The following is a 25,466-nucleotide window of genomic DNA, read 5'->3' on the forward strand; positions in this document are numbered from 1 at the left end:
GTCATAGCTCAGTCAGAGAGCAGGGAGGCCGTTAACAAACATAAATATACATACCTTGGCTAGTTGTTCAGGAAGTGCTCCTGGTGTTTTATATTCCAAGCTGCTTCATTGGAAAAAAGCGACATTAGATCTTGGAATTAGTCTGGTTTGTTCTGAAAGCAAAGACTGCAAAAAGCAAGCAAACCAAATGAACCCAACAAGTGAAATTATTTGAGTTTAATAGGAAAAGACATTAACAATTCAATTTTCTTTCTGAATCTCTGCCCATTTTTTGTTACCAAATGAAACACAAGTCCTGCAGTGCTCTGCAAGGTTGGTAGTTCTGGTGTTGTCAGGTATCACATACCTTCTGTGAACTGTGTTCCTGCCTCTCAAACTAACCAAGCACTTTGTTTCTGGATGAGCCCAATCTGTGATGTCGTACTATCCAGCAGAGATCCACCAACACACACATGCTTTGGGGAACAAAAACATCACCCAAAACTGTGAGCTAAATCTAGTGAATGGGCACAGTGATGCACTCATGACTTGTCTCTGTAGTGACTATGGATATGAGAGGCACAGCAACAACCAGTGCGTCCCAGCCTTCTGGTTCAGCCCATCCTCCCTGTCCAAGGATTGCAGCGTTGGTCAAAGCTACTTGAACAGCACTGGGTAAGTGAATCTCTCTGGTTTGGGTGACCTTGCAGTAGACAAGAGAACCCGGATCTTTTTTCTCTGCATCCCACCTGGCTCTTTTCCAGTCTTATTCGTGAGGTAATGTTTGCAGCGGCATCTGTATGGAACATTGCCTCATTCCTTAGAGACAGGGAGAAGCACATTAACATAAGTGACATGTAGATATTGTATTGCTATCAAGTGATGTATGATCCCTGGAGCCTAGACTTGGAGCTCCCCTTTGCTGCAAAATTAAAACACGAATCAAGAAGGTCTATCTGAGAGACACCTGAACATTTAAAAGGACAGGTTCAAGGTATTTCACATCGTTTTTCATTGAACTCCTTCCTATCTTACAGACCCTATTTATACAGCTTCTGGCAAGGCTCAAATGAGCAATTTTTAGCCTCTTTTTTTTTTTCCCCTCTGCCATTTTCACTTTGTATATACAATGCCTTGCGATTTCAGACAAGCTACATATGCTGGTTTCTTTTGGTTTTACCCAGAACAGATGGCAAGTGTTGGTTTTTTATGGTAGTATCGCTTTGCAAATGCTATTCTGTCATTTGGGAGATACTCTGAAACTCTGGTTGCACTGGCTGGTGCAAAATTGTGATGTTACTTCTCAGGCAGTGCAGGCCCTGAAGACTTTGCAAGGCTGTTTCTGAGTCCTGGGTCCTGCATGCTCGATTGTTATGACAGGGTTGTTCATGGCTGGTTGATGCGAGTGGCTGAACAAAGTGAGGGGCTGCTGGGAGTCTGGAGCCACTTAACTTCGGAGACCCCCTTTCAGCTGAAAGTTTTCTATAAATATGGAATATAATTACAGGAGCCCTGGCCAGTATGATTGCTTGTAGCCTTCTTGACAGAGAGGAAGAAGAAATAGTTGGGGTCTGTGTCTTCTTAACCAATCCTGTATTTTTACTGTGAAATTACTAGAAAGCGTTAATCCCCCTCAACAACACTGCGAATAACCAAGTGTCTTGCTAGTTAGCTAACCTCTCCCAAGAAGAGCCAAGAGAAAAACCCATTCCTTGAATAATTTTAAAATTGGACTGGACAAAGCTTTTGGTGGATCATTCCAAGGGCCTTCTAGCAGAGTAGAGGCAGACAAAAATGTAATAAAATCATAACTAAAAAGCTGGGATGCAGGGTGCAGTCCTGCAGGCATGGGGAGTTGAAGGAGTTCTCTGCCTTTTAGCAGTGAAGAGTAATTCACCTCCACAATGTGTGTCTGTTCTCAGCGATACTGCTGAAAATCTCTGGAGAAGGTTGGACTGTGATTTGTTTGGCTTTCTCCAACGTAATAAAGCATTAGGTTTCTTTGATTCTTCCTTTCAGTGAGGGAACCATGCAGGCAGTTAGCCTTTGAAAAAACACATACATTAATATGGAGAAACAAAACAAAAACAAAACTTTTCCGCCCACCGCTTGAGCCCAATCTCCTTTTGTTACTGTTCCCCAGGTACCGAAGGATTGTGTCTAACAACTGCACAGATGGCTTGCAAGAGAAGTACATGGCCAAGATGGAGAAATGCCCTGGAAAAGCACCTCGGGGTCTGCACATCCTCACTACTGATGGAAAGTTGGTCACGGAGCAGGGGCACAATGCCACCTTCATCATCCTTATGGAAGAGGTGTGTTAGTGGTCTCAGCAAAGCTTTCACTGCATGGCAGGACTGGCATTCTTTTCCTTCACCTGTCAGGCTGCTGAGAGGAAAATAGTGATCAGGTGGTGTCATGAAATGATGAACACCTGAGATTTAGGAGAATTAATGGAAGATGGCTATATATTAAACATCCAAAGAAATCATATTGGGTCAAGCCAGCGGAGTATTTGGCTGGTTATCTTGTCTATCAGTGATGATGAAACCAATGCTGAAGCAAGATAGATCTGGTCAAAAATATATTTCCCCACTAGTTTCTTGCTGCCTCCAGTGAACTGCAGTTTATGGAGTTTGTGAGGCAGAAATGGTGTCTCTATGCCTAATAATTCTGGGATGAAAAGCTTTAGCTGAAGCTTTGCTGGGAAAGGTTAAGAACAGTAGGAAACATTTTCAGACTCATGGGGAGCAGTGAGGGACATTATTGTTTTGCAGTAGGAATTAGGCGTCCTCAAACCATCTCTATGCTCCTCAGCCCATATCTATTTTATTTATTTATTGGTACAATTCCGTCTGTAGCCAACGGTAGTGTAAGTGATACCAGGCCATGATGGTGCCTGAAGCATCAAAATATTGAGGCACTTCTGGTGATCTCTCTAAGCCAGGTACCCCTCTGTTTAGCCAACATGTATGGTGCAGCCTGGCTCACCAAGGCTTGTCGCTCACTGGAGGGTTGGATAGCTAAAGAAGGCCCTTGATATGTATTCAGGCTGACATGAGGGTTTTTCAAATGATCTTATGCCTCTTCTGGTCTGTGATTTGATTTGGTGTTTAGGGGTATATGTGACTGTACCACAAAAAGCCTTGTTGTGTTTGCAGCTGCTGCATTCCTCTGCTGGCTTCTGGCTGCCCATGGAAGGTGTCATTGGAGGTCCAGCAGTGATTTTCCCACAATGGATTTTGTTACATCTGTTTTCTGGTTAAACAGAAGGGTCAACTCACAACGTCACTTCTAACATCTTTGGGTATCTCAGGAGGGGCAGCTAGGGAGTGAGGTGGTGTTGGAGAATCACAACTACATTTTGTCATCTACTCTGTCCTGTGTACTTCATTTTGGGACAGTACCTGGAGGCAGCTGGGAGCCAGACACGTCATGGTCACGAACATAAGAATAACACACCAGGACAGACTAGATGCCTGTCTCCTAAGTATCCTGCTCTGACAACAAGCATCATTAGGTCTCTGGGGAAATCATATTAGAAACAGTGCAAGCCTAGTGTTCCTTCCCCTCCCAGTCCCAGGAGTAGCCTGCATTGGCAACTTAGACCTTCAAGAATACAAGAAGCTGTTGTAAATCTGAGCATACTGCCATGGAGAAGTTTTTTCTCTTGATACCCTGTTGGTTTTTTTAAACACACACACTTCTATTAATTTAAATTCTTTTACAGTAACTACATGTTTCATTGGGACCACACTAATCTGACAGGGCCTCTTCACATACTTCCTCAGAGGTTCATGCATGCTCTGCTTTTATACAAAGTGGATTTCTTGTCTACCTGGCTGATTCTTTTATATTCTGCAGACTTGACATGGTAAGACGATTTGTATAGACACTCTGAGTGGGAGTTCAGAAAAGAACAGACATAATCTAAAAATTAGGAATCTAGTAGTAATTTATTAAGGAACTCAAGCGGAACTGCTGCACACAAAGAATGATAAACAGATGGGGAATAAGGCAGCTGAAGAGTGGAGTCTTTACAAGGCTTTAGAGATTGAACTGGCAACTGAATAAATATGTGAGGACGTTCACTCTACATCCTTTGTTGAAAAATAAGGGTAGTTAGAAAAACATTTCATCGACACAATTTTTTTTCTAAGGGAAAGGGATTTCCAAGAACATGTCTTTGTGGGTGAACAGCTTATTCCACAGAGAGTTGTGTGTTGAGTTTGTTTCTTAAAAGAATAGACATTTTAAGAGGAGGAAAAAAAAAAACCCAACACTGAGATTTTGGGCAAAAGTACCCCAGTCTTTCAGTGTGAACCTGAGATGAATTGTTATCAAACTATTCCATGTTAGTTGGAAGAAATAATTTCTGTAGAAGTCTTAATTATTACATACATTGCTGTCATACAGTTTCATTCCTGTCTCCTTCCACCTCTTCTGGTCAGTCTGTTTCCTGGTGTGTTGTTTTTCACCTATGTCTACATTCACTTTCTGAGCCAAACAGCCGTCTGACAAGCCCTCCTATTGATACATCTGTGTGGTCTCCATTCAGCCTTCCTACTTTTTCAGACTAACCCTGATTATCAACTTTGTGATTAGCCATCAGTTCCTTTCTACCTTCTAGTACACACCCTCAATATATTGGTGTGACTGACCTTTATGCTGTCCAATGGTAAATGAAGACTTTATCATAGTTAATTGAAAACTAATTTTCTCAGGATTTACAGATTTAGCTTTAGTAATATTTTTCACAGTGGTAATTCAGAATATGTGCGTGATGCAGAACAACTGATGATTTTGCTGTGTTTTTAGAAATAAGGAGCTGGACTGTGATTTAGACTGTATATACGTGCAGGAGAACATAGGGAAATAAGCACCTTTTTTTACCTTTTTTTAATCCAAGTTTGAGCACAAAGAAATAATAGACTGCCAAATTGCTGTTGTATGGAGTTGTGTTCTAAACCAGATCTATTAATCTGTTTTTGCACCTGACCTTTTCCGTTCTTCCCCAGCTCCCCTCCGAAGGGTACATAAACTCCCCTCAAGCCTAAATGGTTGTTTATGTGGCAGATCCAGTTACTGAAGAGTTCTGTTCCCTTCTCTTCTGTTTATGCCATCTCACAGCTTCGCTCTTTCAGTAATTACAAGGTGATGGTGAGGCTTTGTAACAGGGTTGTAATTGCAGTGAGCTGAGAAGGCAAGCGGTGACTATTCAAAGAACAAGCCTGAGCAAGTATTGGAGCTCTGCATGTCTGTTAGAAGATTGCTAAACCGTGTTTATAGAAAGAGATAGCTACATCCATGTCATGTTCTTATGCAAGCAATTTGAGACCTTCATTAGAAGAATAAAAATACATTGTGTATGTACACTCCACTCCCCCCTGCCACAAGCATATGTTGGATGAAATGTAGCCCTCCTGAAATCAGTGGGAGTTTGGCACTTAACTTCAGAAGGCCAAAATTTCAACCACTGTTCTGTCTCTGCAGTTTTTGTCACTTTTGCTAGTGTGGCTTCCAGGCAGGAAAGCTGTCCCAGGCTAGTCTTGATGGGGAGATGACTTTGAATGGCTGTTCCATGGCAATACTCCTCTCCACCCCATTCCACTACCCTTTGCCTGCTCACTGATTTCAGTACACAGAGCTCCAGTCTTTATGACAGCCACTAGCTCATTCCCTTTTGGTAGTTTACGAGGCTTAAAGCAATAAAACGTGCCTTTTGAATATATATGGAGAGCAATGACTTTTTTTTTCCATTTGAAATGCCTCCACTTCGTTTCTATTTTAATTTAAATTCATAAACTCCACAGTATCTGACATCATGTGTGGGGCTAGCACACTTGTTTTAGTATTTTATATACTGGATACAGAGGTATGGAATGGAGAAAGAAAACATTAGTGTGATGGGCAGGCTTTGCATTGAAGACCCAACTCTCATAATTGGGTAGAAAGATCATCTGCTACTGTTTAGTCATGAAATATCTGTTCATGCTTCTCCACTTCAAACCTTCTCATTTAAGATAGAATCATATTGGAGAAGCAAGGAGGAAATAGAAAAGAATTGTAAGGCATGAGGGAGGAGCTGCCATGATGGGTGCAAGAGGTTTCAGCCTGAGGTCACCAGTGATAAATCCAGCCCAGATCAATTTTTTTATCCTCTGTTCACTGTTTTCCATGAGAGATGAACTTGTGGTCTTAGTACATTCCCTTGAGAAGTGGTTCTGAAAGGTTTAAAAAGCTGTGGGAGCCTTTCTATCAAATAACTGAATGTCCCAAGAGTGTAATTTTGCCCCTACTAGAGAATTTTTCAGTGTGACTTAAAAAACTCTCTGTCAAAAGGATGTTATTGGTTACTCAATATTATAGATAGGTTTAGTGTCACTACCAATTCTAGTCCTTTATGTTCTCTTGTTGGTTTATACTGTATTTTTAATGTCCTAGTAGGACAGAAGTGAAAATGGTGCCCTGATCAAGTCAATAGACAAAACTCCCCTGGCTCCTGTGGAGTAGGAATGATGGAGCAAGAAAGGAGAGCGATCTAACATATTGTCCTGGTTTATAACCAAATATCCTTATTTCAAAAACTACATGTAACAACCCTAATTATATGTATGTGTACCTGAAGACTCCAAGTATACACTCAAGGCAAATTTGCATCTGAAAAATAGCCTTCCTACACACTGATTTGTTAATGCAGGCATAGCCTATCAGGAAGATAAAGTCTGTGGGCCATGCTGCTGTCCTGCTTATCTGCACAGGGGACCTGCTTTGGTGTAGTCTGGCTTCTTGTCTGTGCTCCCAGGGTTCCATCCAAAGGACAAGATCAGGTGCATTTTCAGGACTGAGACCAGTAGCAGAACACAGCATCCTGCCCATGTCAGTACCATGATTGCCACTTACACAGGGCTCATGGCAACTGCCAGTGAGACAGCAGCTCCCGTGCGTTTGGAGTTAGTGGGAGGCAAGAACTGGGACCTCTTGCCCTTCATAGATGTTTCTATCTCTGCAGGAGCCTTTGTTGTGCACCTTTGGTCTCAGTTGTTGATCATTTGGGTTAGAACAGCCTGTGAGCTATTTAATCCTGATTTAAGGACCTCTTGTTCCATGATCCAGCCAATATTCTGCCTTTATCCTGACTGTCCCGGGATGATAAGAAGTCATGATCCAAAATGGATCTGTGCTATGTATGAATATGTTCGGACCATATGAAAAATCACTTAAGGATGTGATGTTCATAGTCAGAATTTAGGCTGCAAGCCATGTGTTTTGCCACACACAGGTAAACTTGGAAACTGCTGCTCAGAGAAAAGCTGGTGCTGTCAACTCTAAAACTTTTAGGGACTGTCACAGGTGTGGTTGTCCCAAGCAACCTTTTCCCTTTGTCGGATCTGTACAGTTTTTCTAGTAAGTCATGGTTTGTTTTGTGCAATACCTGGCCCAGAGGCTTTAGTGAAATCCGTGAGTTCAGTGGTCTTTTTCAGTGAGCCCGGTAGATGTAGGACCCTGCAGGATTTGAGCTGGCTGTGAAGGGATTGGAGGTACATCAGAACTGGCTGTGAGTTACACGGTTGCTTCCCTCCCTTAGATCAGTATGTACTGGGACTGCACATTAGCTTTGATTCTGACCCTGTGCATTTACAGCTATAATGGGGTTTATGAGATGGCCATGAAATACTTCTGAATTTCCTATTTAAAAACAAACAAACAAACAAAAAACCAAACCAAAACCCAGTTAAATTTAGGAGCAGGGATTTTTTGATTTATTTTTTTTTCTTTAACTTTGGAATCTCACTCTTATCCTCAATATATCTGGGAATTGGTTTCAGTTTTGGGCTGCAAAAGGTGGTGGTATCTTCTTCACCCATAGTGAATACAGTGGAGACCTTTCATTAAAGGAAATTACTTGGGCCAACACATCTTATATATATGTAGAAAGGTACAGAGATTTAATCTGAGGTGTAGTTTATTTCAGTTTAGTGAAATCACTGCAGTGGGCTTTAGCTCTGTTTAAATTAGCCTTGTTTCGTGTTACTTTTAGTCAGCTGGGGACAAGTATAAAGTAAGGCTCCAAAAACCTGAAATAACAGACATTTCTATAGTTCAACTACAGTAGTTTAAAGCATGATTTAAATTAAAACAGTGCAGCTGCTGCCTCTAGACAATTCCTGCAGTGCTGGAATCTCTCGTCTGTTGTTCCATCCTTCATTTAATAGCTGTCATTGACAGTAAACCTAGAAGGGATTTTCTCATCATCTACTTCATTCTTCTGTGTATCCAGCCTCTATCTCCGTGTTGACTGACATTAGACAAAAACTGTCAGTCCTTGGTGTGGGACTCAACCTGTATAAATTCAGCCATCCTGAAGTTACATGTCTAGCTGAAACTAGTCATCTAGACTCTCTATCATCAGGGTACAGGGGTGGATATTTGCAGAAGATGATTCATGTCACCTGTCTCAGTTATCTTAGGATGGAATGTGTTGGTTTCTTGCTGTCTTTCTCTCTCTTTCTCTGACGTTGTGGTTTAACCCCAGCCAGCAACTAAGCACCACGCAGCCGCTCACTCACTCCCCCCCACCCAGTGGGATGGGGGAGAAAATCGGGAAAAGAAGTAAAACTCGTGGGTTGAGATAAGAATGGTTTAATAGAATATAAAAAGAAGAAACTAATAATGATAACACTAATAAAATGGCAATTTTATTGTCATATAGTAATATGACATGTAATGTCATGTAATAATGAAAGGATTGGAATGTACAAATGATGCGCAGGGCAATTGCTCACCACCCACCCATCGACACCCTGTTAGTCCCCGAGCAGCAATCCCCCACCCCCACTCCCCCCAGTTCCTATACTGGATGGGACGTCACCTGATATGGAATACACCGTTGGCCAGTTTGGGTCAGGTGCCCTGGCTGTGTCCTGTGCCAACTTCTTGTGCCCCTCCAGCTTTCTTGCTGGCTGGGGATGAGAAGCTGAAAAATCCTTGACTTTAGACTAAAGACTACCTAGCAACAACTGAAAACATCAGCGTTATCAACATTCTTTGCATACTGAACTCAAAACACAGCACTGTACCAGCTACTAGGAAGACAGTTAACTCTATCCCAGCTGAAACCAGGACAGCTGACTTTACAGGAAGCCTGGAAAACTAGCTTAGACTAGACTTACAGCATCTCAGTGACTAGGTTCTGTTTCTTTGGAATGTATTGAAAAGCTACTTCAACCATTGTCCTGTCTCCAGAGTATTCCTGATGCTCCCATGTGCACATGGGAATTGCTCTCCGATTAGCATCTAGCCTGCCATCAGTGTAGTACCTCCCATCTCACTGCCTCTGCTGGAGTTCCTTGCTGGACACCACCCATTCAATGAAAGGCTGTGCAAAGCCCTCCCTGGTCACTTCAGTGACACATAACCCCCAACCATGCATTGCGTTAGATGATTCAAATATGGTCCCCTTGATATATGCCCATTTGGCACTCCGCAGCACTCTGCCCTTCCACAGTCTCTAAACCCAAGTTGGGGGAATAACATCTCTTTACACGTGTAAATGTTCAGCTATTCTAAGCATTGCTTGTATATAATTACCCAGCATTGATTTGAGTCTGGCCACTTTGGGGACTGACAAAACAAAGCTAGGCTTTTTTGGTAAAGTTACAAGTTTGTGTCCATGCTAATGAAATGGGACTGAAGAGTGGGATGGAGGGTAATATAAATCACTCTTATCAGCCCAGTTGCCTAATTCAACCTTCTCTGTTGCAGGGCGATCTCCAAAGAACAAACATTCAGCTTGATTTTGGAGACGGCATTGCAGTATCCTATGCTAATTTCAGCCCTGTTGAGGATGGCATCCGGCATGTGTATAAGAGTGCTGGAATCTTTCAGGTGACAGCATATGCAGAGAACAGTCTGGGCTCTGACACTGCTGTCCTCTTCCTGCACGTGGTCTGTAAGTACTTCCAGCTGCTAGATTCCTTGGGTGAAAACCTGACCTCACTGAAAATTCCTGCAACTTCAGTGGGGCCTAAGAATACATGCAATCCCACCCACATATGCAGCTCATGCTGTTCCAAAGGCGTGGACTTTTAGACACTCTTCTGTCTTGTTAAGTAAACTTATTGAATGAAGAGGTAGGGAAGTTCCTTTTAACACAAATATATTTGCAGTCTTCACAGATACAGAGAAAAGTTTGAAAATGTTTCTCAGGCTTTCTGAAAGGGTCAAACACCAAACAGCATATGAAATAAAGTCCAAATGTGTGTTTTCAGTACACTTCTAATAACAAGAGGTTTAGATTAGTCTACTAAATTTTGAGTCAGTTATTCAGGATTTGGGAGTTTACAGTGCTTATTAAATAAAAGCAAAGCAGTATGCTGAGCATACTTCCTGGGATATGAATGTACTGAGGGCTAATGTGCTACTTTTCATATTTCTTGTGTTTGACACGCATCCCCGTCTTTTCCCTCCTGTTTGGTAATCAATGCAATTTCTCTCCACTTGGCACATGAGCAGACTCAAATATAGAGCCCCCAGCTGGCTTTCTCAAAGCCACAGGAGAGAGCAGAGGGTGTGGAATGCAGGATGACACCAGGAAGATCCCAGTTCTTTGTCCTGCTCTCAGACTACTAGATCTCCTGGGCAGAGAGCTCCGTCTGTGTGCGGATGTACCTCATCGGTTTTGTCCCTAATGGTGTTCACAGCCATGTGTGTCTTTCCCCTTAGCCTGTCGGAATGTCTTCTAGCCTGTCTATCTTGAGCTTTTCTGCTGGAAGAAAATCAGAAATTTCTAAAACTCAAGAACTTTTTTCTTCTTTTTAATTTCAAGCTCCCTGTGTGAAGGAATAAATGTTCCTTGAAGCTTTTATTATGCTCATAATTCCCTCAAAGTCAATCATGGCTGCATTTAACAACCTGTTATTAGAGCATTAACTGTTTTTTCCTTCACCTTGGGCCATTAGCTGACGAAAGTGATGGTTACCTGGTAATAACAAGCAGCTTTGTATGGATTATCTGATTTTTCTCATAGGAGCTGCTTTCCCATGGTGAGGATTTTAGAGCAGAATGCAACGAGGGGCAGTTGCTTGGCCTGGTTGTGCTACTCTACTATTTTCTTCCTCAGCCTCTCAGATCTGTCCGTTGACTTTTATAGCGTTCTTAGGTGGCCAACTTATTATCATTACCTCTAGGGAAATATTCTGCAAGCATTTACATTCATGCTAACACTGAAGTAAGATGATACCTCAGTGCTAGACTTTTAATATATTTGGATGTGCTAGTCAATATAGGAGGTTTGACCTTGAAGCTCAAATGTACAGACAAAAACACTTGCTATATAAATCACCCTTATTATACAATCTGTCTGGTGCTGGAATCCTGTGCTGAAAAAAAAGGAGAAAGAAGCTCCTTGGCCTCAAGCAACAGTAGTTTTCTACCCTGCAGCTTTATCAGTGGTTAGTCAACTTTTCACCTTTCTGGAATCTGCTGTCAAGCTGCTCATCTCTTCATTTAAAGGAAGTGAAGATTTAATGTTTTTCCTCTTGCATGCACTGTCACAAAATATTTGTGGGAACCTGCTGTTCTTGGGAACCCAGAGTACTTGCTATGGGCAGAGTTCAGGAGTGACTTGCTGGTAGAGACCCCTTGGGAAAGGGAGGAAAAAAAAAAAAAAAGAACAAGTTTTAAGGAGCCAAAAGCAAGAATAGTGTCCCATTGTGCTCGGAGCTGTATGTTCTGGTGGTAAAAGAACAGCCCTTAGTCTCCAATATCCTTGTAATTCAAGTAGGTGGAGAAGTGATTAATGTCCCCATTTCATGCTTGAAGAGAGGAGAGGTAACACAAGAAGATTGTCTTAGTTAAAATCAGCAAATTTCCTGCTTCCCAGAATTAATGTCTTATCAAAAAAAAATCTCACTTCTTTCTTATTTCATCCTTTCCTTTTCATGGTGATAGTCTATCAGGTTGCTGTGTTTTAAAAGGTACCATCCAGAAAGACTCAGTAACACTGTCTGATGTGCAGCAGTTATCAGTTGAAATTCGGTACCAGTAAAAACAAAAAATTAAACAAGAAGGAAAACAATGGAGATAGTAAAAGCTTTAAACAAAGTAGCAAACAAAACCTCAGTACTTTTTGCACACGTTTTTTCTGGAGAGGGCCTGGCTTCATAATTCTGTACTTCATGCACTGGACTCATTCTGGACATTTGCATTTATTAGACACACCTTTGCATTAATACTTAGTTATTTTTTACATCTTTCAGAAACAAGTTCTTCTGACAGTTAAATGCCTTGATATGCTAATGCACACACCTTTCAAGTATTTCCTGACTTTTTGTTTGTGGTAACTGACTCCCCAAAGACTTCTCAAGGTCAAGTCAAAGTGAAAAAGATACCAAGGATTTCCAAAATTATGAATCTTTCTTTTGGAGGCCTTCTAAAAACCTGTGCATTTAATCAAGTCATAAATGCCTCATGTATAATCAGATTTAAGCCATCTTGGCTAAAATGATTTCCCCACAAATCTTAGTAGCTCAGTGGATATATTCTCAAGAAAACACCTTCATTCTCTCATGTCCTATCCCTCAAGCTTTCAATAGCAGCTTGCCCTACCCAGTGCAAAGCCAGTTCATTGTTCTCCCTCAAACTGCATTTAAAAAAATTTTCTAAACATAGTGCTGACCCTGTCTGAAATTAGCACTGTGGAAAATGTGCATTTCTGGCTCCCCTAGAATTAAGAGTGAGGAAAAAAAATATGATTTTATGTTATTAATCTGGTATTTTTTTCTGTTCCTTATTGACTGCTGAAATTATCTTGTATTGCTATAGTAAAGTCTCACTGCTGACATAAGACATTCAATTTATTTAAAGGAAAGATCCCTGCTGTTCACAACTGTGCAGGGAGGATTTAACTCAAAGCCTCTAATAATGAACTCTCACTTCCCACAGGTCCGGTGGAGCACGTCCATCTGAGTGTCCCCTTTGTCGCCATCAGAAATAAGGACGTCAACATTACTGCAGTAGTTTGGCCCAGCCAGGCAGGCACACTTACCTACTTCTGGTGGTTTGGTAACAGCACCAAGGTACAGCTGCCCTTTGGTTCATTTTTACTTCCTAAGCTTGCTGCACCAGACAGGGAGCTCTCTCAGCCCTGATAAAAACCTCTTGCCTTTGCTTGTTTTGTGTTTTAGTCTTTTCCTTACCTGAAAAGGGTTGTCATTATCTGAACTTCAACCTTCGTGAGTTTATTTCCTCCTGTCTTGTGTTGTTCTTAGGAGTCATTACTTTTTTACATCTGGTTGTTATCAGCCCTACTGAGCTTTGAAGACCACTGTTATTACCAGCGTTCACTCGCAACTTAACTGAATTATATACCACTATATATGGGATAATACTGCCTTTCAAGTGTTTAAAAACTGCTGGTGTTCAAATAACCGGGGGGGTTTCCATTACATACCAGTTTGCAGTATATAATGCTGGATTCCAATACAATACTTTAAAGCTGTTGGTGTTCAAATAACCAGTTGTATCTAGAACTTCAAGCTACGCTCTCAATGAATTGCTTGTGTCTGTCTGTGACTATTGTTCACAGTCTTGGATACATTAGAGAGGGAGATGAGACTTCTTTGTAGTGAATTTTCAAATGATTGGCAAAATTTTTTTTTTAAAGAGCTCTTTTATCAGTAATTAAAGTAAGTGGAACTACGAGTCGTGGTCACGCTTTCAAATGGAGAGAGCAGGATTGCATATTAGCTACAGTTTTTATTGTTGGCTTTAGGAGTGAGACAGCTGACACAGGCACTATCCTCCATTATTACAGTTGTGAAATGTATAGCTGATAATTTTGCGATGTAGTATCTGCTGTTATTTACAAAAGCAGTTTAAGTCACATCATTGTCTACATTATTGAGTTGCAGTTGAAGGTGTGCACTGAGGTGAGATCACAGTAGAAAAAAGTGGGGATTTTACATGAAATATGGAACTTGAGATAAAAAATAGCAGGCACACAAGTATTTTATTTTCTCTCTGACAAAGCTGCTCGTGTTTTAACCTCTTACCGTAGCTACCAACAGTAGCAGGAGAAATAAAAACAGTAAATGCTGGTTCTACTGGGATTTTACATCAAATTAGGAAGCTTACTGTAAGAACTCACCTATTTTTGTGGAAGCATAATTGAGACACCAGAAGAGCTCAGGAACAAAACTCACTTACTATAACTTGGCAAGTTGCTGTGCCCTAGCTGAACTGTGGCAACCACCCACATACACACATCCAGTCCATGACAAGTACCAGGTAATTCCACATAGTTTATACTGCACTGAAAGAGAGGGATGCAAAATCACATTACAGTTCAGATATTTTTGGCTCAGTGCTCGCACATGGACAGCCATTAAAGTACATCTGAGAAAATATAGGTACTGGTAACTTGATCATCTGCTTAAGCCCTCCAGTGTACCCAGGTGTCAGAGTTTTCCTGCCATTGTTTTTGTCCTTAGTATAGAAGTTAGTTCTGAATAGGGCCTTAAAAAAGATTTTTTGAAATAGAAAGTAATCTAGAAAAGGTAGAGCAAAGCAGTGATGTTTGCTGAAGAATTCCATGCAGCTCTTATGCATCTGAGTTGTAAATATGATCTGTTATCTGTTTTATCATCTAGCTTAAATTTCAGACCCATAGGCAACACAGTACAAGCAGATATGGGTGTGTTTGGGATGGATGCTTTGGACATAGCTGGACATGGAGCAGCTGATCCTTGTGATACCTTGGGGTGATTGTACATGTTGCTGAAATATGTTGAGGTGTGGAATAGTATAGACGGTGCCACTTACCTTTGGCCAAACCAAAGACCCAGAGCACCTTTCATTCTTTGCAAAGCATTATCCCCAGCTACATCATGAAATGTACTTCAACTTCAACTCTGACAGAAGTATGGCAAAGGATATCGACGTGACAGCAGCAGCCACCATTTTTTTCAGGACAACAGTCTGCATCACACCAAAATTCCTTCTGGGATGTTTAATGTACACGTCAGACCCTTCTCTGGGCCCGCTTATGGGCAAACTGTGGTGCTCTAAGTACAGGTGGAAGATGGGGACACTGATTTGTGTGTGAATTAAAGGATGAGGTGTGTGTAATATTGTGCATAGTGACTGGTATTTTTAGGTGATATATTCTAGTTCCATGCTGAGGGATTGCAACTTCTTTTCCTGTTCAGCCCATCGGCATCCCAAGCAGAACCAGCTGTGTCTTGTGTCACTGGGCAGTCTCACTAAGGTACTCTCTGTGCTGCTGCACAGGTGAATGTTGTCTTACACTCATATGACCTGGCTGAGGCTCTTCTGTTGCCCTCCCCACCCTGCTGGAACCATTGTACTGAATTTCTACTGTGCTAATTTTTGTAGTATACCCAAAGGCCAATTTGCTTGGATTAACACAGGTCCAGTTTAATAAATGTGTCCAGCTGTCTAATGGGTTTGAGCAAATGAACCTTAAAGTACTTGATTTAATTTAGAGTTATTTTCCAGGTCTTGGTGCTTGAATTAAAATTAAGGAGTTGGCTGAATGTTAAAACTCCATGATGGAGGTGAAATCATCCATGATAATGGAATGCCCAGCATGCACACATACAAAAAGGAAAAATTGTAATTTTAAAGGCCAGATTGGTTCCTCTTACCTGCCTTTGCACAGAATCACAACCTGTAACCTCCAGGAATCACTGCAATTTGATATAGGCCCATTCTGCTTGTCCAGGATGTGTGTATTTCTAAGTATATGTTAGCTAGGACTTCAGGGCTAGCACAAGCTGGCACAGACTGGCACCCTTGCTGACTTGGTCTGAGAGTCCCATGTGATCAAGCCATTATTTATTTTTTTTTCTAGTGCTTTTTCAGCTCATGGATCCGTGGATCAGGGGAGCAAAGGAAGGTGGCATTCTGCAGGAAGGGAAATGTGTTTGCCAGTCTGGCCTATGCCAGTGGAAATTTTGATTTGGCTGTGAAAATGGCATATATGGCCACTGTTGAGAAATGCAGGCAGGTTGACAGTCTGATGGGATGAAGCGCAAGAGCTGGAAGGTGAATGTTTAGGGGTTTTCCTCTGGAAACAAACTGGCAGTGTAGTGAAGGGACAATAGCAATGGTACAATGGCTTCCTCTGTGCTCTTAGCCCTCTGTGTGCTTTTGCAATGGAGGCTAGTATCACTATTTCCATTTTAATGGTTTAATCTAAACCAAGAGATTTATCTATAGACCAGCTGTCAGATCAATGGCACTGCGAAGGCTACGCCTTTGATTTTCAATATACAAATCTATTTTCCCAAATATGGTGCACTTATCTAGGTGTGCATCAGTGTGAGAGTTTCCTGTGCAAATTGGAGAGCTGTGGTGCTATCAAGGACATTTTTTGTTTCAGAAGGTGCAGATAAAGTCAGCCTTCTCTGCTAGGGCTCTGAGCTGGCTAAATTCAGGTCAACTTTACTCTGGAAATCATTCGGTCACATTCAGACAGCATTGCCAGCAGGTATTATGCCATGCTTTCATCCTTCTTAGCATGATTTACCAGCTTATGGTTGGAGCTAGCTTACAGACTCAAAGCATGGACAGGGCAATGCTGGGTGCCCTCACTCTGACCTGAGCAGAGTTGCTCTGAGATAGATAGATGGGTTTGTGCTCATAAGAGCAAGGGCTGGCCCTGAATCTGAACAATACGCCTTGTTCAGATGTTCAGGAACATCTGCAATGCTGGTTTGAGCTGGACTCTGTTTTGTACAGCTGATACAGCAACTGTGCTGAGTGTGCATGTGTGCGTATGTGTGTGTGTATACAACACTGCATTCTGCAGCACTAATTCTGCAATTGCTGACTGTGCTCTACTGAGGTATTCATAGCATAATGGGTTGCAGTTCAGAGGAAGAATATTTCAGGAAGCATTTACTGAAGTAAGATAAACATTTGTCTATGGGACAGTTCTCACTGGGTGGTGTTTGGGCCACATTTAGGCCTTAGCAGGACATGCAAGCTCGGAGCACCGTTCCTGTATCAGGGGAGAAGGATATTGTGGCCTGGTGGATTAGTTAGGTGCATGTTGTGATCCTGAGTTAATCTCACCCTGATTTTGATACCGCTGTCTGTGTTTACCTCTTGCAGCCCCTCATCACCTTGGAGAGCAGCATCTCCTACATCTTCACTGTGGAGGGGATGAACACTGTCACTGTGCAAGTTGCTGCGGGCAGCACCCTCATCCAGGACACCAAGGAGATCGCAGTGCATGGTACCCTCAGCCTTTTGCAATCAGATCTCAGGGGGCTGACTAGAGGTGAAGAACAGGCAGTCACTGCTCAGCCAAAATGAACTCTGTGAACTCCCTAGTGCCTGGAGGAACCTCTGAAGACAAACTGTAAACAAGTAGCTCAGATGTGTCATGATCACAAAATACAGAAGTGAATTGGATGGGGCAGCTAGCCAAATTTGTAAGCACAGCACTGTAGTAAAGGGGCTGGTGTCTTTGCCAATTGGTCTGTCTACACACCCTGATGGGGAACTCCCAAAAGAAAAAACACTTAGAGCTGTAGCCAGACTGCCTTCCCTCTGCTTCCCAGCTGTGGAAAGAAGTAGTCATGGTGAATAATTAAGGTGGCCTGAATACAGCTGGTGTTTCTCTTTATACAGTGACTGTATAAACGGCACGGGTCTGGAGGGGTCTGGAAAACAGGGGCAGAAATGACTCTCTGGTTGGTATCTCTGCTCTTCTTCTGTGCCACAGCTGGAGGTCTGAGTGTGCTCACTGGACTTCCCTGTGGTTAATGTTTGGTATGTTCTTGCCATATCTGCATGTCATGGGCTCCAAACAGCACCCTTTGGCAGACCACAGAGCTTACCCTGCTGGAAGCTTGATAAAGGCTGAGTGAAAGGGCTCTCTCAGCAGTTTTGGCCAGGACTTTAGGATTTCTCCAGAGAATAATTTCCACCCTGGGCTAGTCTTCCTGTTCCTTATCCAGTTATTGGCATCCAGCATTTGAGGGCAAGCTTTTCTTTGGATAGCAGGTTTTATTGAGAGGCCTGGGTTTCAAATAACTCAGGTTGCACTGCGTGGTTGAACTATGTGTGTCTTGTTTCAGTAATTAAATACAAATAAATATCCTGCTGGTGGCTGGAAAGCTGCATGCTCAGGTTTAACAACCAGCTAAATAGATATTTATTGATTGCCTGGCTGTGAAATGCAATGGGTTTTAATAATTTGCTAATATGATTTAGTAATACCCAAACTCGCTATTAGCAAATGAAGTAACCCTCTGCTTGATCATTTTGAGCATTGCAAAATGCAGTGTTTACTTCAGGGAAACTTGCATCTTTCCACTAGTTTCTGGAATAAATCTGAATCAAGCATATCTGAGAGGGGTTCCCGCAGGTGATCTTGATCATTGCTCATAGTAGGTCCCACAGAGTGCTCCTCACTCCCTGTCTTTAAACACCTCGTAAGAAATTTTGCCCTTCTATTTAAAAGATCCAAAGCTTTGGGCTTTATCACAGAGAGAAATTGATCCAGGTGGAATGTCCAAATAGTCCTGTGCAGTGCCATGCTGCAGACTGACTTGGTCTAAGGAAGGAGTCCTTCCAGACACCCAGTCTGGTCATCAGTTCAAGTCTCGGTACATAAATGAGTGGCACCTTTGCTAAACATGCTCTCTGCTAAATTTGTATCCTAATCTGTGTCCTGTGTTAAGTTATTATGGCTCTAGGCAGGAAGGCATGGCTCTCTGGTGTTAACAGTGCAGGAGATTTATTCAGGGTTTTCTCAAATTGTGATTAACAGCCCAGAATTTACTCAAAAAATAAATTGTACATGGTACTGAGGGTTCAAAAGTCAAAGGCTCTATATATCAGGCTCTGGGTTAAGACTTAAGAACTCGAGGAAGTTTCCCTGCTTGTTTTATTTAAAAATATACTGCACCATCTAAAAAGAAAGAACAGATCTTACAAAAGATGCAACATAAATGCTGTGCTGGCACATCCCTGCTATTCTGTGGATTTCCTCATTTATAGTCTTGCTGGTTTATCTTGATCTAAAACCGGTACCTTCTTACAAATGATTAATGGTACTTATTTGAAGTATCTGGAGATCAGGTGCTTCAAGGTGAGGCACAGCACATCTCCAAAACCAGAAAGGAGAGTCTTCTACCCTGAGAACTTATATCTGAGTGTGATTCCCATCCTGGATCTGTGCCTCCCACTGGCCCAAATCCATTGTGCACAGTTGTCATAAGGATTCCAGGCTTGGTCTCTGGTGACACCAGAGGGGATAGTTGGAACTGGAGAAAAATTTAAATTGTTCTGTATTTGAAGTCTAGGAAGTTTTTCCTCCTCCCTGCAATCAGTCAATTAGGAAGTAATTTCAAAGTGTTTCATGAATAGCCATTGCTTGATTAGCCAGTCATTAGCACCACTGGGTTCTGATTTGTTGGGGTATTAACCACTCATGGCTTCCCTCCAGGAGAGCAAACAGATAATACCTGCTTTTGAAAACATTACTCACAGTAAGTGTTTGCTCTGCAGAGCACAATGCATGCAAATGCACAGACGTTCCAAATTTCAGTCAGATGCTGCCTTATTTAGTGGTCAACTTCCTTATAAACAGAGTCTGATGAAGTTGAGTGGCAAAATTACAAAGCCCAGAGGCATCATGAAGGGAACTCATCCTCTCACCTCTCTCATTCTTGCTTCCATTTCTTCTGGGAAAAGCCACAAGTTGACATTAGGGCAAAATGTCCTTTATAAGAACTGTTATAAGGATTCTTTCCTTGCAAGCTTTCTGTCCTGCTTAGTGTTAGCCAGCCCCTTTTCTTCATTCAACCTTTCCTCTCTCTCTTGCATTAAGATAATTGAATTATGGTCTTCCTGTTGTCTTCTGCACCTTTGACTGTACCCTGAACACTGCCCATTTAATCTTTTCATAAACACTGTTTTTCTATTCCAGAGTATTTCCAATCTCAGCTCCTGTCGTTTTCTCCCAACTTGGACTACCATAACCCTGACATCCCTGAATGGAGACAAGACATTGGCAAAGTCATCAAGAGAGCTCTAGCACAGGTGAGCATCTGTTTCTGCATCTGTACTAACATTGACTAGGCTGTTAAAACATGCACTTTTTCAACATGCTAGCTTAAAAGAACGGGGAAGAACAGCAGTAATGAAGCTATCATTTTAAATCGATAAAAAGCTTCTTACTATGCTGGATCTTTTTACAGAGGTAAACTATATTGGGAATTTTGTGGAAATATTATAATTACTTTTATTAATGGTTTTGTGGTGCTTTTTAGCTTTTAATATCCCTGAGGACTTTGCAAGTTCTAGATTGTAATAAGTATCATTATTATTCTTATTTTGCCACATTGATATTACAGTATCTACTATTTTCTACTCCAAGCATTTGGGTAGCGTTACTGTGTATTGTTAAACAGCTGATCCACTTCATCCCAGAAGACAAACATTGTAGTATGTTGGATGCATGAGGAAGATAATTTTACCTCTTCCTGATACTCAGTCAGGAGTTCCACATGCAGCTAAGTGTAGCAACTGGTGAACATTATAAATCTCTGCTCCCTTTCCAGCTGGGGTGAAAAATGAGGATTCAGAGTGAAAATGAACTTACCTTTAAAATACAGGACAAAGAGAGACTTCTGTCGGTGGAAGATAGTGAATCTTCCTTTGGGATTAATTAGAATATGTAAACTAGCACTCATATTCTTGCAGGAAAGGGGACAGAATAATTTATGATATCAAATAGCCAGGGACTTTGGTTTTGTGTGAAATCAGGAGGTAGATTTAGGCAAGCTTTTGTGTTTTTTACATTCTGCCAAAAATGTATCTTGGGGTTTTTTTTGCTTCAGCTACAGCTGTTCTTAGAAATGGAGGCTGATTATTTTTACTGGGAAAGTACATTCCTGCTCAGCTTTTCTCAACTGTAGCCTACTCAAAATTCACAGTTTATAAGAGTTTCCTTGATTGTTTTCCCATCCTGAGAAAATACTAAGTTCATTTGTTTAAACTGTTGTTCCCTTTTACTGTATGAAAAGTCAAGCTTGCAGAAAAAAGAAATTAATTAGGTTGTAACTATGAATGGTTACAGACAACAGTAGAAATAATGTCGAAGTGCTTGCTTGTATATCCTTTTGTGACTATTTGGTTGCAGCCTGTGGTCTATGCTTATAGTAGGATGGATCACCAGGAATGGGCTGCCCCATTGATACATTTCAGGAATGTCCAGGAATGAGGCCAAGGAGCTTGAGGTGGGATAGGGCCAGGGAGCTAATGGGGTTAGCATCATATAGCAGAGAGTTTCTGAGGGAGGAGAGGCTTCCTGCCCTGCTGAGGATGCACAGCTTGGATTTGGGGAGCGAGGGCAGTAGCCTCAGTGGGCAGGTCATGCTGAAGACAGTTGTGAGAGTCAGGTGTGGAGCTGACTCTTGGTTCAGCAAACTGAGCAGTTCCTAGCACAGCCCTCCTGATCAGCCCCAGTAGTAAAAAGTCTCCCAGTGGAGACATTAAGTTATTCATGTATGGCAAGTGCGAATCCCCATAACGTGATATTAGAAGGTGATTGTAGGCAATTTTCCTCATACGTCCCTGTTAGTTGCACACTTACCAGTGGTTGCTCTGAGCCAGACTCTCTAGATCTGACTTTGGGTCATTCTTTTGTAGCGAGAAGGTCTATATGGAAAATTCAGATCTGGAGATGTTGTAGGTTTGGACTTTGGGTGCAGATCTTCGGGTCCAGGGGTGTTGTCAAGCCTACATTTACTTCCAGAAATGGAGTGAATCATTAGCAGAGCCTCTGTTGCTGACCCACCAAATGGGCAGAACAGCTCATTAGGTCCACAACACCGACAGTGGAAATGGCAAATAACAGTTTGATGGGAGCACAGTTTCCCATAGTGAATGGGAACATCAGTAACAGAGTAGCAGCTAGAGACCTTTTTACTTTTCTTTTAGGTGACTGGTATCCCTGATGAACAGATCTTGGTAGCTGTATTTCCTGGGCTGCCTACTTCTGCCGAACTCTTCATACTGCCCCATAAAAACACAACAGAGAGGAGGAAAAGCAGTGAGGCTGATCTGGAGCAAGTAAGGAAAGGAGGATTCACGGAACATTCATTCCTATCATACCATTTTCAGATGGGCCTCTAAACCTGTGCAGCATTGGAAATGACTTACAATAAGTGTGATGGAATTGGATGCATCTGGGACTGTGGCAGTATAGTTTATGGCATTAAAGAAAATGATTTTCAGAGGAAAAACTAGCTTTTCTAATACCTCACTGAGATATGTCACAGTCTACCAGCAGTGGTTCTTCCTAGATCAGTGGTGTGTCCTTATTACAGTAGTTATGGCCAAAGGAACCTTGAATATGTACTCCCTTTACTCCCTGGAGGAATGCTAATAGACAGAGGCCAAAGCAGCAAGATAATATACTGAGGTTTACTAAAAATAAATCAGGCTCTTCAGCTCATATATCACTAGAACAAGACCTCTCTTTTCTGCAGCAGCGAATGGCGTGTGCAAACTATATTTGGAAGTTACAATATCCATCCATTTAGATAAATAGGTAATTACAGTGATGAATAGCAACCAAGCAAGGGAAGAGCTAGGAACAACAGCACTAGTCTGCTGAAGCTTTCGTGCTAGAATTACCAAGTGATTAAATCAGCTCTATAAAGGCAAAGGAGTGAAGTACTGCTGGAAAGGCTGCTTAGCTCTAGCTAATGTTCTTGTATGCAGCATTTTTACTGTGTGCAAGCTATGTGTGAGCCCATCTCCAAGTAACTCTTAGAGGAGTAACTCTTCTGTGATCAAACATGAAATAATTCAGAGGACTGCTGAATTCTGTGGAAGCTCTTGTCACCCATGGAGCAAAGTCAGTCCCCTCAGAGTAGTACATTTGTCCTAGGAAGCTAACAAATCTGGCCTCTTAAATTTATGGTGGTAAGTGTGCAGGAGAGATGCATTGTGGTGGCAAGGTTTGGAAGGCTTTTTGGAGGGATTTTCTTGGAGTCATTTCCATCCTGTTCAGTAAGATCTACTCGTATCAGAATTCCCTCTGAACAAGCTGTTGTGCCAATATTTCACATACCAGTATTATGCAGACATCTCGGATTAGGTTTCTGACTAGCTGACCATGAGGCCTGAAGCTCTAGTGCCCTAATTTTATTTGATGGTCTACTCAGTTGTACTTTGGCACCTATTGTTGGCTTCTGCTTGAGGAGCTCTGCCCTGGAGAGTGGGCCATCAAAACTACTCAGTAGCTGTGCCCTGACTATCAGAACTACTCTAGGGAGACCAGGCATTAACAAACTCAGGCTCCAGTGTGACATGCCAAGTATGTGCTCTGAGGCAACCAAATAACACCTCATAGCTGGGTTGCTGAGCCACGAGTAAACTCCAGTCCAAGGAGTCTCTTCTAAATGAAGGAGAAATATGGCAAGTTTGCCATTAATCCTCAAAACTGGATCACCTCATCCCCAACAGCCTATTTAAACAGGAGCTGTGTGACTAGGATTGTCCTGAATCAATGTGAGTAAAGAAGTGTTACTAGGCTGTACTACCTAACTCAGTTCCATCATCCACCAATGAAAGGCCAATAAGTCAATGAATTCCAAGTGCATTAGATCAAACTCACAGGACATTGTGGAGGGTGAAAAGATCCTTTGTTCTTTTTCCTCCTCCCCTATCCCCCCAAAAAAGAAAAAAAAATTTCTAACTTTGTTTGCTTCCCAGGAGAGGTATAATAACATACTCTGTGGCAAAAGTCCTGTAGGGAGACTTGCATGCAATAACACTCAGTTCCATCTAAAGCACACGTACAAGTTTCTCTCTACTTCCTCAGTCTTTTGCTTCCCTTCTCTCCCTGAAGCCAGTAAGAGATGTTAGTCACCATTCATAGGCTACATGCACTCCTGAATGTTCTCCAGAGCTTGCTGTCTTCTGTATTGTAACCACTGTATCTCTTATTATTTCATCAGGTGGTAGAAATCCTTTTTAATGCTCTCAACCAGAACCTGGTCCAGTTTGAACTGAAGCCTGGTGTTGAAGTTATTGTGTATGTTACTCAGTTAACATTAGGTGAGTGTGGAGTCAAATGCATAGCTGTGGTTCTCTTGAGGCTTCAGGCAACTCCAGGAGAATCGGTCTACATCAGAGCACTCACAGTTTGGTATTGCTACTGGGATACCTAGGACTGATCGTATTGAGACGTTGCCTGTGGTAGAAGCAGGAAGTGTTAAAAACAGAATCCAGCGGTGGCATCTTCATGTACCAGTTTGTACAAGTATTAAAAGTACCTTTTAAGAGTTCCCTATGGCTTAATTAACTAGTGCATTGATGTTTTTCAAGTGTTTTAGAAAATCAGGTGAATGGTGTTCTATTAAGCCCTCATTGGGCACCTGTGGAATTCAGTGGGAGTATTACTAAGTTTCTTGGATATTGGATCAAATCCTTATTGCAAAGGGCTTGTTAATGTTATGACTAGCCAAGAAGCTTTCTTTATAGGGGCAAAGGGAAAAGAAGATCTAGGCCTCTTACAGGGAATATGTGCCTGAATATTGATTTCTACAAATTAGAACTTATTTAAATATCAATGCTACCTATCCCCATTTTCACACAGAGTGATGAATAGTCACTTTAAGTTTCGTCACCCCTTTTGCTTTTAACCACCCTAGTGTGAAGCTTTCAGCTACTGCTGAGAATTTAGCTCTCAGCTATTGCTGAGACAGTGATGACTACAGAGGAGATGATGGATTTATTTTTGCCCTTGCTTTTTATGACTACCCTTGCAATTATCTGAAATGTGGGATCTTGTGCATGTGAAATTGCTGATAGCCTCTCTGAGAGACTAGGATTCATGTCCCATGATAATACACTTCAGCTTCTTTTTACATGAGACTCTCAGAGAGCCAAGAGCTGGGCTAAACCAAAGCTTGTGACCTATCCTACAGGTAATGCCTTTCTGCCTTCACTCTCTGACTGTTTGGGGATGAGAGTCAGATGTTATAGGAGTGGGCTGCGATTAATTAACTTGCAAAACTGGGAATGAGATCCAAATATCTGCAGTCTCCAGGTTCAGAATCTGGGTTTGTGCTAGTAAGGCACTGTAAAGTGTGGATTTAGTTTACAGTGCTCAACTATTCTCGCCCCGGCCCCCCTGCCAGTGGGCGTGCTGCATTTGTTTCATGACGATTCCCATAGTATTTTGACGCAGGTGAAATGACAGTCAGTTCTTTTCCATGAAAGAGTCTGTAGAAGTAGTAGAAGCAGAATACTGGTAGGATCAGACTCTTAGGTGTGATTTGGGGTGGAACCAGAAGTGATTCTATTTGCATAGACTTTGTTCCTGTCTTCTGGGTGAACAGAAAGAATAGGGAACAGTAAAAAAACAAAACCAAATATTTATGCAGAGTGAGAAACACTCAGCTGCTACTTATAATCATTTACGCGTCATTAGA

At 41.8% G+C, this 25,466-nt stretch overlaps 1 protein-coding gene across 1 annotated transcript in view; it reads left to right on the forward strand.

The window, feature by feature from the left end:
- The window catches only part of SORCS3 (sortilin related VPS10 domain containing receptor 3), a 310,251-nt gene that overhangs the window by 278,882 nt on the left and 5,903 nt on the right, over window positions 1-25,466 (forward strand). Inside the window, exons 17-24 of the mRNA XM_075026339.1 lie at window positions 541-654; window positions 2,123-2,294; window positions 9,745-9,931; window positions 12,925-13,058; window positions 17,119-17,242; window positions 19,946-20,058; window positions 21,961-22,092; window positions 23,988-24,087. Of these exons, the coding sequence (XP_074882440.1) occupies window positions 541-654; window positions 2,123-2,294; window positions 9,745-9,931; window positions 12,925-13,058; window positions 17,119-17,242; window positions 19,946-20,058; window positions 21,961-22,092; window positions 23,988-24,087 (1,076 nt within the window). The remainder of the gene's footprint in view (window positions 1-540; window positions 655-2,122; window positions 2,295-9,744; window positions 9,932-12,924; window positions 13,059-17,118; window positions 17,243-19,945; window positions 20,059-21,960; window positions 22,093-23,987; window positions 24,088-25,466) is intronic.

The sequence above is a fragment of the Buteo buteo genome, chromosome 4, assembly GCF_964188355.1.
Source record: "Buteo buteo chromosome 4, bButBut1.hap1.1, whole genome shotgun sequence".
Taxonomy (NCBI): domain Eukaryota; kingdom Metazoa; phylum Chordata; class Aves; order Accipitriformes; family Accipitridae; genus Buteo; species Buteo buteo.